The 12,570-nt window shown below is 46.4% G+C and overlaps 1 protein-coding gene across 1 annotated transcript; it reads left to right on the top strand.

Annotated features, from left to right (window-relative positions):
• The first annotated feature begins 7,442 nt into the window (after window positions 1-7,442).
• On the top strand, window positions 7,443-12,032 carry LOC123104065 (heat shock protein 90-5, chloroplastic). The gene is made up of 19 exons (XM_044525782.1): window positions 7,443-7,836; window positions 8,070-8,143; window positions 8,235-8,360; window positions 8,452-8,545; window positions 8,641-8,724; window positions 8,855-8,998; window positions 9,075-9,191; window positions 9,314-9,355; window positions 9,434-9,514; window positions 9,672-9,776; window positions 9,856-9,996; window positions 10,093-10,185; window positions 10,274-10,351; window positions 10,428-10,682; window positions 10,768-10,870; window positions 10,954-11,125; window positions 11,204-11,309; window positions 11,446-11,535; window positions 11,625-12,032. The coding sequence occupies exons 1-19, from the start codon at window positions 7,591-7,593 to the stop codon at window positions 11,817-11,819; spliced, it is 2,346 nt and encodes a 781-aa protein (XP_044381717.1). The 5' UTR covers window positions 7,443-7,590; the 3' UTR covers window positions 11,820-12,032.
• The last annotated feature ends 538 nt before the right edge of the window (window positions 12,033-12,570 follow it).

Here is a 12,570-nt window from a genome sequence, read left to right as displayed (position 1 = left end):
AACTTCTCTTGCTGCTTTAGATAATCCTTGGCCCTTCCATCCGCACACTTTCCCCTTAGCACATTCCGTAACATGTTTGAAAGTACCATCCTTGGACTTCCCAACCAGTGTTGGAAGTCCTAAATAGCGCTCGCTAAGAGCTTCAGACTGAATACCCACAGTCTGTTTCATTTGCTCCTTCATACCATTCTGCCCCCCCTCCCAAAGAAGATTGATGATTTTTGCAAATTGACTTTCTGCCCTGAAGCACCTTCGTATTGGGTTAGGATCTGTTTGAGGGTCTCCATGTTCTCCTTTGTGCCCTCCAGGAAAACAATACTATCATCTACAAAAAAGAGGTGGGTAATATGGGGGGGCGGTGCGCCCAAATTTCACCCCTTTTATTTTCTTGTCATTCAGAGCCTTCTTAAGGAGCGTAGAAAACCCCTCCACACAAAACAAAAAAGGTATGGTGACAACGGGTCGCCCTGTCTCAGACCAGGGAGAGTAAGAAACTCCTCGAGAGCCCACCATTAAGCTTTACCAAAAATCTAGCTGATGTCACGCACCGCATGATCATGGAGACCTATTGGGGAGCAAAGCCAAACTATGTCAAAATCTGCTCCAGAAAAATCCACTCAGCCCTATCATATGCCTTCATCATATCCAGCTTGATGGCGCACAAACTCTTCTTCTTTTTCCTCTTCCGGATAGCATGCACACACTCATATGCAACCAAAACATTATCAGTGATCAAACGCCCCGGGACAAAAGCACTTTGTTCTTCAGAAATTAGGAAAGGAAGGATACCCTTTAGCGGTTGGCAAGTACCGTAGTCGCAATCTTGTACAAAACATTACACAAACCAATAGGGCAAAATTGTGAGAGTAACTCCGGTGAGTTTACTTTCGGAATCATTACAATGACCGTTGCATTAAAAGCATCAGGAGTTTGAGCACCATTAAGGAAATCCCGAACAGCCTTACAAACATCACTCTTAACCATCGACCGGTGTCGTTGGTAAAAAAGCGCGGGGAGCCCACTCGGACCCGGCGCCTTCGTCGGACCCATTTGAAATAGCGCACCCTCAATCTCGTTATCGGTTATAGGGGCTGTTAGTTTACCATTCATTTCATCAGAGACCAAGTGCTCGATATTTTGTAAAAGAGCATTAGCATTAACTGAGCCTTCCGACGTAAACAGTGCTTCATAGAAACTTGCCGCCATATTCCTCATTTCCTCATCAACTGTGCACTTCGTACCGTCTTCTTGCCTTAATGCTCGAATTCTATTCTTCCTCTTACGGTGTGACACCCGGTTCTGAAAATATTTCGTGTTTTGGTCACCTGCCCGCAGCCAATCGATTCTGGATCGCTGCCTGTACAACAGCTCCTCCCGTGCATAAATTTCTCTCAACTGCTGCTCAATATTCTAGACATCCAGTGAGCATCCGGTAGTAATAGCCCTGTTGCAAGCATCAGCTAGTTGGGTTTCAGTTTGGCTATTTGTCGTTTGATGGAGCTGAAGACCTCACGCGCCCACCGATGCATGATGCCCGTCGTCCTCCCTAGCCATTCCTAGATCGCCTCGAAAGTATGTTCGCCCGACCCAGCCTCACGCCAAGCCTCACTAACCATCGCGTCATACAGTTCGTGTCTCGTCCAAGCTTCTTCAAACTGAAATGGTCTCAGCCCTCTTCCCTCCGAGCGCGGAGCAGTCTCCGATGCCCTAACGAGGATGGCCTGGTGGTCGGATTCCTCCGTGACGAGGTGTTCGACATGAGCCTCCGGGAACAGCCCCAGGAAATTCTCAGTGCATGTGGCTCGGTCAAGCCGGACCTTAACATTATCCCCTCCATCACGCTTGTTATCCCATGTGTAAGGATACCCTGAGCAGTAGCGGAGCGTGAATCAAATATTAGGAGGGGCCAAATGAGTGTATATGGCATAGAAAAGGCTAGGATGATCAGACACGCCGGACGATTAGTAGAGCAATTAGCAGATAAGTAAGTGTATTTGGTAAATTTTCCTCTTGGAAGGGGGGGGGGCAGTGTAACACCCCGGATATGATTTACCCAATATGTAATCCAACTCTTGCCGTTTCCGGCGTTAAGTTATTTTATTTTCTCGGGTTCGGGTTTTTGTCTCCGTGTGTTGTTGTCGTTGTCATGCATCTCATATCATGTCATCATGTGTATTGCATTTGCATACGTGTTCGTCTCATGCATTCGAGCATTTTCCCTGTTGTCCGTTTTGCATTCCGGCGCTCCGTTCTCCTCCGGTGATCATTTTCTTTCTTTCGTGTGTGGGGATTGAACATTTCCGGATTGGACCGAGACTTGCCAAGCGGCCTTGGTTTACTACCGGTAGACCGCCTGTCAAGTTTTGTATCATTTGGACTTCGTTTGATGCTCCAACGGTTAACCGAGGGACCGAAAAGGCCTCGTGTGTGTTGCAGCCCAACACCCCTCCAATTTGGCCCAAAACCCATCAAAATCTTCTCCATCATCTAGAGCGTTCGATCACGATCGCGTGGCCGAAAACCGCACCTCATTTGGACACTCCTAGCTCCTTCTACCTCTATTTAAAGACCCCCTCCGAAATCCGGATCTCCTTCTTCCCCGAAACCCTAGCCCCGCTTCTCTCCGCGCGCCAGACGTGTCCGCCGGCGCCGGACAACGTCCACCGCCACCCGCGACCACCCACGGGCCGCCATGTGTCGCCACCGCCTCCACCAACCGCGCTGGCCCGGAGAGCCCGCGTGCGGCCCTCCCGGCCCGGGTCGCTCCCGCCGCCGCCCGGGGTTTCTCCCTCCTCCGCCCGACGCCGCTTCGCCACCTCGCCGCCCATCGCCGGCGACCGCTGCCGCCTCGCCACTCCGGCGACTGCCCGGAGCTCCGCCGCCCCGCCGCGCAAGAGCCCCCCGGGTCCGGCCGCCCCTCGCCGCTTCGACCTCACCGCCGTTCTCCTCCGCAGGCGCCGCGCCGCCCGGTCCCTCTCCTTCCTCCTCCCTGGAACGGCAAGTCCGGCGACCCTCCGGCGAACCTCGTAATCTGTGCAGCTACAGTAACCGCGCCAGATCCAAATCTGGATCGGGAGGTTGACTTTTGCCCCGAAACCCTAATATTTTGCCCTTGTTCATCGTGCCGTAACTTTTCATCCGTTTTGGGCATATAACATATCAAAATGTTCATCTCAGAGAGCACATCATTTCATCTCATTGCATCATTTTCATTTGAGTTCATCTTGATGCCAGAAATGCTGTTGGAAGAATGCTATTTGAGATAATTGTCAGATCTGCTGCTCCAATTAGACATTTGTCATTTTTGCCATGATTAATGTGTGCATGATATGCCCCTGAGCTCTACATGAGTTTTGTTATATGTTTTGCCATCTATCCAGAGGTGCAACCCATGTATTTTTGTGATTTCAGAGACTTAGCATTTCCACTAAGTCCTTGAATTGTTTATCTCAATATGCCATATGTTCATGTTGATTCTTAGTGATCCGTGCCTCTTTTGAGGATGATCAGTAAGGATGTTTTGTTGATCTTGTACTGGTCTATCCATTCATGTCTTTGTTTGCAATTATGGAGCACCCTAGCTTGAGTCAATCGAGCTCTACTTTTGCTATTTCGTGAATCTGGGCAGTTTGTCTACTTGTTAGCAATTTTGCCGAGGATGTTGTAGTTGATCCGTGCATGCTATGTTATTGTTCTTGCCATGTCTAGCTTGTATAATGTGTATTCTTGATGGGTGCATGATTAGATTGTCATGACTTGCTCTGTAGTGAGTGCATCGAGCTCGTAAACATGCCTACTTGATATCTGTTTCAGCATGCTCCAGTTTTCACTAAGTCTGAGAACTGATTATGTTTTTGCCATGTTCACATGCTTGCAAATGTATTTTTCGATCCCTTTTAGCTCAAGGTCACTAAGGGACTTTTGCTAAGCTCTTTGAGTAGCTCCATGCCATGCTTTACTTTGCCATGTTCAGGTCCTGTAGCATATTGTTTTCATGCTCCAAAGAGTGCTATCTGATCTGAAATTCCAGACAAGTGTTAATTTCACTAAGTCTGAAATCTGTTTACCAAATGCATTTTTGCCATGCTTGTTTGAACCTGTTAATGGATGAATTGGACGTAGCTCAGTGCTAGTCTTTTGTCAAGCATCATGTATGGATCCCTGCCATGTATTTTGTTGTCATGTTTGGGTGCTGTAGCATGTTCATCGTGTTGCATTTAGATGGCTACTTGTTGTAAATCGCAGAACGTGGTCATATTTGAATTGCTTGCCATTTCCAAACCGTAACTCCAATTCCGGCGTTCTTTATATCTTTTCAGGCAATTTCATCTCACCTTTCCAGTGGCACACTTGGATTTCCAAGTTGAGGCCAGGTTCATGCATTCCTTGTCAAATCTTGCATATGCATCGCATATCGCATCCCGCATAGCATACCACCTTTGCATCATGTTGTTTGAGTTTGCACGTGGTTGATTGTGTCCTTGTTGCTTGTTTGTCTTGTTTGGGTAGAGCCGGGAGACGAGTTCGTTAACGAGGAGCCCGTTGAGTTTGCTTTCGAGGATCCAGTCAACTCTGACAGCTTTGCAGGCAAGATGATCATACCCTCGAAATCACTACTATCTTTACTTTGCTAGATGCTCGCTCTTTTGCTATGCCTATGCTACGATGCCTACCACTTGCTTATCATGCCTCCCAAATTGCCATGTTCAACCTCTAACCCACCATGTCCTAGCAAACCATTGATTGGCTATGTTACCGCTTTGCTCAGCCCCTCTTATAGCGTTGCTAGTTGCAGGTGAAGATTGGAGACCGTTCCTTGTTGGAACATTATTTACTTGTTGGGATATCATTTTATTGCCTTGTTATCTTAACGCATCTATATACTTGGTAAAGGGTGGAAGGCTCGGCCTCTCGCCTAGTGTTTTGTTCCACTCTTGCCGCCCTAGTTTCCGTCATATCGGTTTTATGTTCTCAGATTTTTGCGTTCCTTACGCGGTTGGGTGATAATGGGAACCCCTTGATAGTTCGCCTTGATTAAAGCTTTTCCAGCAATGCCCAACCTTGGTTTTACCATTTGCCACCTAGCCTCTTTTCCCTTGGGTTTCCCTTGGGTCATCTTATTTTAAACCCCCCGGGCCAGTGCTCCTCTGAATGTTGGTCCACCTGTCAGCTGCCGGTGGCCACCAGGGGCAACTCTGGGCTGGCCTACCCGTACCTAAAACAATCTGAGTGTGCCCTGAGAACGAGATATGTGCATCTCCTATCGGGATTTGTCGGCACATTCGGGTGGTGTTGCTGGATTTGTTTTAACTTGTCGAAGTGTCTTGAAGAACCGGGATACCGAGTCTGATCGGAATATCTCGGGAAAAGGTCTATTCCTTCGTTGACCGTGAGAGCTTGTCATGGGCTAAGTTGGGACTCCCCTGCAGGGATTTGAACTTTTGAAAGTCGTGCCCGCGGTTATGGGCAGAAGGGAATTTGTTAATGTCTGGTTGTAGATAACTTGAACCTTAACTTAATTAAAATGAATGAACTGAGTGAGTTGCCGTGATGGTCTCTTCTCGGCGGAGTCCGGGAAGTGAACACGGTGTTGGAGTAATGCTTGCCGCAGGTTGCCCCCTAGTTACTCGTTCGCGCTTTGCCTCCTCTTCTCGCTCTCTTTTGCGAACAGGATAGCCACCATATATGCTAGTCGCTTGCTGCAGCTCCACATATCTTCCTTGCCTTACCTATTAAGTTTAAATAGTCTTGATTGCGAGGGTGCGAGATTGCTGAGTCCCTGTGGCTCACAGATTACTTCCAAACCAGATGCAGGGCCTGATGACTCCGTTCCAGATGACGTGCTTGAGCTCAAGTGGGAGTTCGACGAGGACTCACGCCGATACTACGTGTCTTTCTCTGATGATCAGTAGTGGTGCCTAGTTGGGGTGATCGGGACCGTGTCGCATGTTGGGTTTATCTTTTATTTTGGCGCCATAATCGGGCCATGAGTGTTTGTTTGATGTAATGCTATTTATGTACTTTGATTGACGTGGCAAGTGTAAGCCAACTATGTATCTCCCCTTTTATTATCTATATTACATGGGATGTTGTGAAGATTGCCTAACTTGCGACATTGCTTTTAATACGGTTATGCCTCTAAGTCGTGCCTCGACACGTGGGAGCTATAGCCGCATCGAGGGCGTTACAGCCAGGGCCCGGAATTGTCCCCACTACGCTCCGCCACTGACCTGAGAACCCCAAATTAACAAGTCCACAGTCCGCCAAGCAATCTTTAAAGTCCTCCATTTGGGCAAACGGCCTCAGGTTGCCTCTAAGTTGATCCGATTGAAAAAGTGCCTCATTGTAGTCACCAACACATATCCATGGAAGGTTATCCTGCGCTCCTAAGTATCGAATGGCATCCCACGACTTTCTCTCGGAAGGTCCGTCTTGTGTTTTCTATCGTGCTTGTGTACCAAAAAATTTGGTGAACCATAAAAGAAAAAGAAAAAGAAATACCTATAGGAAATTGGCATCCCTACATAAAAAATTTCACTGCTCAACCACAAAACAACAAAAAACCTACATGACAAAATATGCCAACAAGATTTTAATATTTTTTTCTGTGACAAAATGATCGAACAGATTAAAAATGTTATAAAAACAAAAGGAAGAAGAATTGCCATGACGGAAAATACTATAATTGCCGTGAAATTAAAAACAAGAGGGTGATGTTTTAGTGCCATGACGGAAAACCATATTTTAAAGTTTTGGAAAAATCTAAAATATACGGGATGTTAAGAGGGTGATGTTTTATTGCCACACAAAAATTCAAATTGAAACACGGTAGGAGATGTGAGCTATGAAAAAGACATATTCAGCCCTGTAGTGACATTACTGTCCGGCACTATTCAATGTTGATTTTCTCTTTTTCATAGCCCGCATCTCGCAATGCATTTCAACTTGAAATTTTGTGTGATGATAAAACATCATCATCTTAACATCTCGTATTTTTTCAGATTTTTTAAAAACTTTAAAATAATTTTTTTCGGTTTCCATCAAATGTTGATTTCTGTATGACATTCTCCCGGTTTCACTGACATGCGCTACGCGCCTCTACGGCCTCGGCAAGCCGCCGCACACCTGCCTCTGCTCGAGACCGCGTCGTACGGTGACGGGACGGCGGAGGCGGAGCAACCGAGAGAGACGGAGGAGCTGCCAGCCTCGCGCTCGCGGAGCCGCGAGCGAACGAATGGTCGCCACTCGCGGAGCCGCTCCGCACGTCGGACAATAGCCTCCCACGCACCCCACGCCAGCCCCCCATCCGCCGTTGGCTCCACCCCATCCGACGGCGCCGCGCGCGCCCCACACGCCACCCCCGTGCGCCCTACACCCTTCCAGAATCCTCCCGACGCCCTCGCCGTCGTCTCCCCCCTCGCCCCTAAACCCACCCCCTTCCACCATTCTATCCCAAGTATAAACCCTAGCCCAGCCCCCTTATCCTTTCGTCTCCCCCTCCCAGACACCGCGCCGGAACCCAAACCAACCGAACGACCTACCACCAGCGAGCGCCGCGACAAGACCCCGCGCCTGCCGTCTGCCTCTCCCATGGCGCCCGCGCTGAGCAGGACCCTGGGCCCGTCGTCGGTGGCGGCGCTGCGGCCGAGCCCGTCGCGGGGGCCGCCGCGGGCCGCGCTCGCGCCGCAGGGGAGGAGGCCCGCCGGCGCCAGAGGGGTCAGGTGGGAGGCCGGGAGGGGCCGGCTGGTCGGGGCGAGGTGCGCCTCCGCCGTCGCCGAGAAGGCCGCCGGCGAGGAGGAGGAGGCCGCCGGGGAGGAGTTCGAGTACCAGGCCGAGGTGGGTGGGGGGCCTCCAGTCCTTGTGTAACATCCGGTTGGATTTTGGACCCCCTTGAATCTGGGAGGCGTGACGACCAGTCGGTTCTGGATTGCTGCGCTCTCTAGTGGCAGGATCCGTGGCTCATTTATTACAGGATATAATGAAATTGAGAGGCTGTTGCCAATTGATTTGTGAGTAGGTTTTGACAGTCAGGATGGGATGCTTATGCAGTTTCTCTTTCTGTCCTGCAGGTTAGCCGGTTGATGGATTTGATTGTTCACAGCCTCTACAGCCACAAGGAAGTGTTCCTTCGGGAGCTTGTAAGGTCAGTCTTCTGCTCAAGATGTATGATAATTGAACCATTATTAGAATCTCTGCTGACTGTCTGACCTGGACAAATTTATGTTTTCACCCAGTAATGCGAGTGATGCTTTGGATAAGCTGAGATTTCTCAGTGTAACTGACCCATCCGTGCTGGCTGATGGTGGTGACATGGAAATAAGGATTAAACCTGACCCTGATGCTGGCACAATAACTATCACGTATGTTCTTCTCCATCAGCTTGGCAGTTCAATCATCAATTCTGATAGAAGTCACAATTCAGTCTCTGACCTGATGTTTTGGATTTTACAGTGATAGTGGCATTGGGATGACAAAGGATGAGCTCAAGGACTGCCTTGGAACTATTGCGCAAAGTGGTACCTCCAAATTTTTGAAGGCTCTGAAGGTGGCACCTCCTTTCCCATCTAGCCTCATCAGTTTCTGTTCTATGATGACTTTGTTTCCTTCTTGATGTTTGATGCCAATTTGGTCTTTTTTCAGGAGAACAAAGAGCTTGGCTCAGATAATGGACTTATTGGTCAATTTGGTGTTGGATTTTATTCGGCTTTTCTTGTTGCAGAGAAGGTACAGAATATCCATTGGATGGCGAACCATTGTACATGAATGTTTTGAGGAATAATTTCAAATTATCTATACATCTGTTTTGCAAGCCAAAAGTAGTTTTCAAACTTGTGGTTACTTCGTTGCCTTGCAGGTTGTTGTGTCCACTAAGAGTCCCAAGACAGATAAGCAGTATATATGGGAAGCTGAGGCTAACAGTAGCTCATACGTTATCAGGGAAGAGACTGATCCTGAGAAAATGCTGACACGTGGAACACAGATTACTCTCTTTTTAAGAGTGAGAAGCTCATACTGATATTCTATACAACCTTTATCACCTAACACAACTCTTAACTATACTTTTGTTTCTCTAGGAGGAGGATAAGTATGAATTTGCTGAACCTACGAGGATTCAAGGTCTAGTTAAGAACTATTCGCAGTTTGTTTCGTTCCCCATTTTTACATGGCAAGAGAAATCTAGAACAGTTGAGGTAGGATTTTGACTTTTTGAGTATGCTCTGCTTTAAAGCTTAAACCTCCAGTCATTGTTAAGTCACGTTGAAATTGATATTTATTTCTTCTCTTCTGTGCACTTGTTACATCCTCTAAATAGGTTGAAGAAGAGGAGTCAAAAGAAACTGAAGAGACAGCAGAGGTTAGCTTTATGTGCATTTGGTTGTCACTGTGATCAAACTCATCCATGTTGTATATAGAAATAATCCCTCTTTTGTAGGGTGAGAAGGAGAAGAAGAAGAAAACTATCACTGAGAAGTACTGGGATTGGGAATTAGCAAATGAAACGAAGCCAATATGGGTATGTTGGCACCCAAATTATTTGTTTCCATATCCTTATCATTGTCACCTGCAGTCCAACTGTCATGTGAAACATGTCTTTACTTTAGTAGTTTGGTTTTCTATTGGATATATATATTAAAGAAACAGAAGCTGAAATGAATTTTCTTGTCTTGTAGATGAGAAATCCAAAGGAAGTTGAGGAAACCGAATACAATGAATTTTACAAGAAGGCATTCAATGAGTTTTTGGATCCTCTAGCTCATGCACACTTCACAACAGAGGTGCGCACACTTACGAAAGTAAGCATCTGTTATGTCAATGCATACCAAACATTCTGACAAGACTTTTTGTTCCAAACAGGGTGAGGTGGAATTTAGGAGTGTTCTCTACATCCCAGGAATGGCACCACTTAGCAACGAGGAGATAATGAACCCTAAGACCAAAAATATCAGGTTGTATGTCAAGAGGGTTTTCATTTCTGATGACTTTGATGGCGAGCTGGTATGTTGCCACAATTTTTTTTATTGTGGTATTAGAAGCTACTGTACTTTGGTTACTGTTGTAATGGGCTGCTGAACTTTAGTGTTCTCTCTGCAGTTCCCCAGGTACTTGAGCTTTGTCAAAGGTGTTGTTGACTCAAATGATCTCCCTCTGAATGTTTCTCGTGAGATTCTTCAAGAAAGTCGTATTGTAAGTTACTGGAAAGCATTTGTGACTTAATCTGCAGTTCTTTAGTATGTGGTTCTTGGAACTAATTATCACCATCCATATGTTTCAGGTCAGGATCATGCGCAAGAGACTTGTTAGGAAGACTTTTGATATGATTCAGGATATTGCTGACAAGGATAGCAAGGAGGTAAGAGTTAACTTCCTCTTATTCCCAAGCTGTTGTTTCATCGGGCTTTTCTTGAAGCTTGACGTGCTTTGTGCAGGACTACAAGAAATTTTGGGAGAGCTTTGGCAAATTTATGAAACTTGGTTGCATTGAGGACTCTGGAAATCAGAAGCGCCTTGCTCCTTTGCTGCGGTTTTATTCCTCGAAAAATGAAACGGATTTGATAAGTCTGGACCAGTATGTGGAGAATATGCCCGAGACCCAGAAGGCAATCTATTATATTGCTACAGATAGTCTTCAGAGTGCAAAGACTGCTCCTTTCTTGGAAAAGCTGCTTCAGAAAGATATTGAAGTATGTGCTTATCTTGTTGTTGTCATAGAATTGATTTTCTGTTGTGCTACAGTTAGCTTAAGCTGACACTATTTCATTTTTCTAGGTTCTATACCTTATCGAGCCGATTGATGAGGTAGCTATTCAGAATCTGCAGACGTACAAAGAGAAAAAGTTTGTTGATATCAGCAAGGAAGACCTAGAATTGGGTTAGTGAATTTGAATATTCATGTGATTGGTTATAGTCCTTCGGCAGTTTCTGCATGACAATAACATATATTGGCTGTTGCAGGCGATGAGGATGAGGACAAGGAAGAAACCAAGCAGGAATACACTCTTCTTTGTGACTGGATAAAGCAGCAGCTGGGTGACAAAGTTGCCAAGGTCCAAATTTCGAAGCGACTCAGCTCTTCACCATGTGTTCTTGTATCTGGCAAGTTTGGTTGGTCGGCTAACATGGAAAGGTAGCTTGATGGTTCATTCACTTGCCCAATTTGGTAAAATAAGCGCGCTGTCCTTGTCCTAACACTTCAACTTGATAGGCTTATGAAAGCACAAACGCTTGGTGACACATCAAGCTTGGAGTTCATGAGAGGAAGAAGAATTTTTGAAATCAATCCCGACCACCCTATTGTCAAGGACTTGAGTGTAAGATACCTGCAACCTTTTCTTGCAAATCGTAACTATATTTGTTGTTGTTCAATCACCTGCAACCTTTTCTTGCAAATCGTAAGTATATTTGTTGTTGTTCAATCACTAATGTATACTTCGTGAATAACTGTAGGCTGCTTGCAAGAACGAGCCTGAGAGCACCGAAGCCAAGAGGGCAGTTGAGTTGCTGTACGAGACTGCCCTGATCTCCAGTGGATACACTGTAAGTACAAGATACCTATATGCTCCCGTTCATGGTCAGTGATGATACATATCGCTCGTGGCCTAATGATTGTTGCTTGGTTTGTTTAGCCTGAGAGTCCAGCGGAGTTGGGGGGCAAGATCTACGAGATGATGACCATCGCCCTTGGCGGGAGATGGGGTCGATCCGGCACCGAGGAGGCTGAGACCAATGCCGACGTCGACTCTTCTGAAGGTGTTGTCACGGAGGTCGTTGAGCCATCCGAAGTCAGGACTGAGAATGAGAATGACCCATGGAGAGATTAGTTAGTTCTGTAGGCATCCATTTTATTTTTTAAATACCCTGGAGGTGGATGAGCAAAAAATAGAAGTATCACTGGAGCCAGAGTGATGATGACATCGAGCGATGGACTGTCTTTGTAAGAACACTGAGCTCCAGAATCTTGTTTGTTATCGCCCAAGGCTAAATTTTGTAGGTGACTTTTTTGACGGCCGTGGAATTAATTTGTCTTTGCTATATACGTATGTTTCATGCATTTTACCTGCGTGATCTGTCTTTTCTGGAGACTTGGATCAATGGTTTGCAGTGTAGACTAAAACTAAGACAAACATGTCGTCGTGCTCTCTATCTTGTGTTCGGTGCTTCGGTGCTCTCTTGGCTTCGTGAACCCCAGCTTGGCCATGGATCAACAGAATTTCATTCAGCCTCAGGCACTACTTTGCAATCCTGAAGATTAGACTATCATCCGCAATATCATTGAACCTACAGCAAAAATATCATACAGGAGGATCAAGAATGGTGACACGTGGTTCCCCGCTGCAGTCCACTTCCCGGAAGTTGTGAAGTGCCGAAGTAAAGGAAACACTTTATACACAATCAAAATATCATCGGTGATCTGGATTGGGTGCTACGCATCTTGGTTATCTTTCTACTTAAAAAATGCGCAACATTCTATCGGCCGCTCGTTATTCGTCTAACCTCACCCTCCGCCCATCCTTGTTTTGATTTCTCCCCCTTCATCCCCGATTTTTTTACTAGTTTTATCTGAAAACCGCA

This window comes from Triticum aestivum, chromosome 5A, assembly GCF_018294505.1.
Source record: "Triticum aestivum cultivar Chinese Spring chromosome 5A, IWGSC CS RefSeq v2.1, whole genome shotgun sequence".
Taxonomy (NCBI): domain Eukaryota; kingdom Viridiplantae; phylum Streptophyta; class Magnoliopsida; order Poales; family Poaceae; genus Triticum; species Triticum aestivum.
Note: the sequence above shows the minus strand (reverse complement) of the source record. Positions and strands in the feature narration are given on the sequence as shown.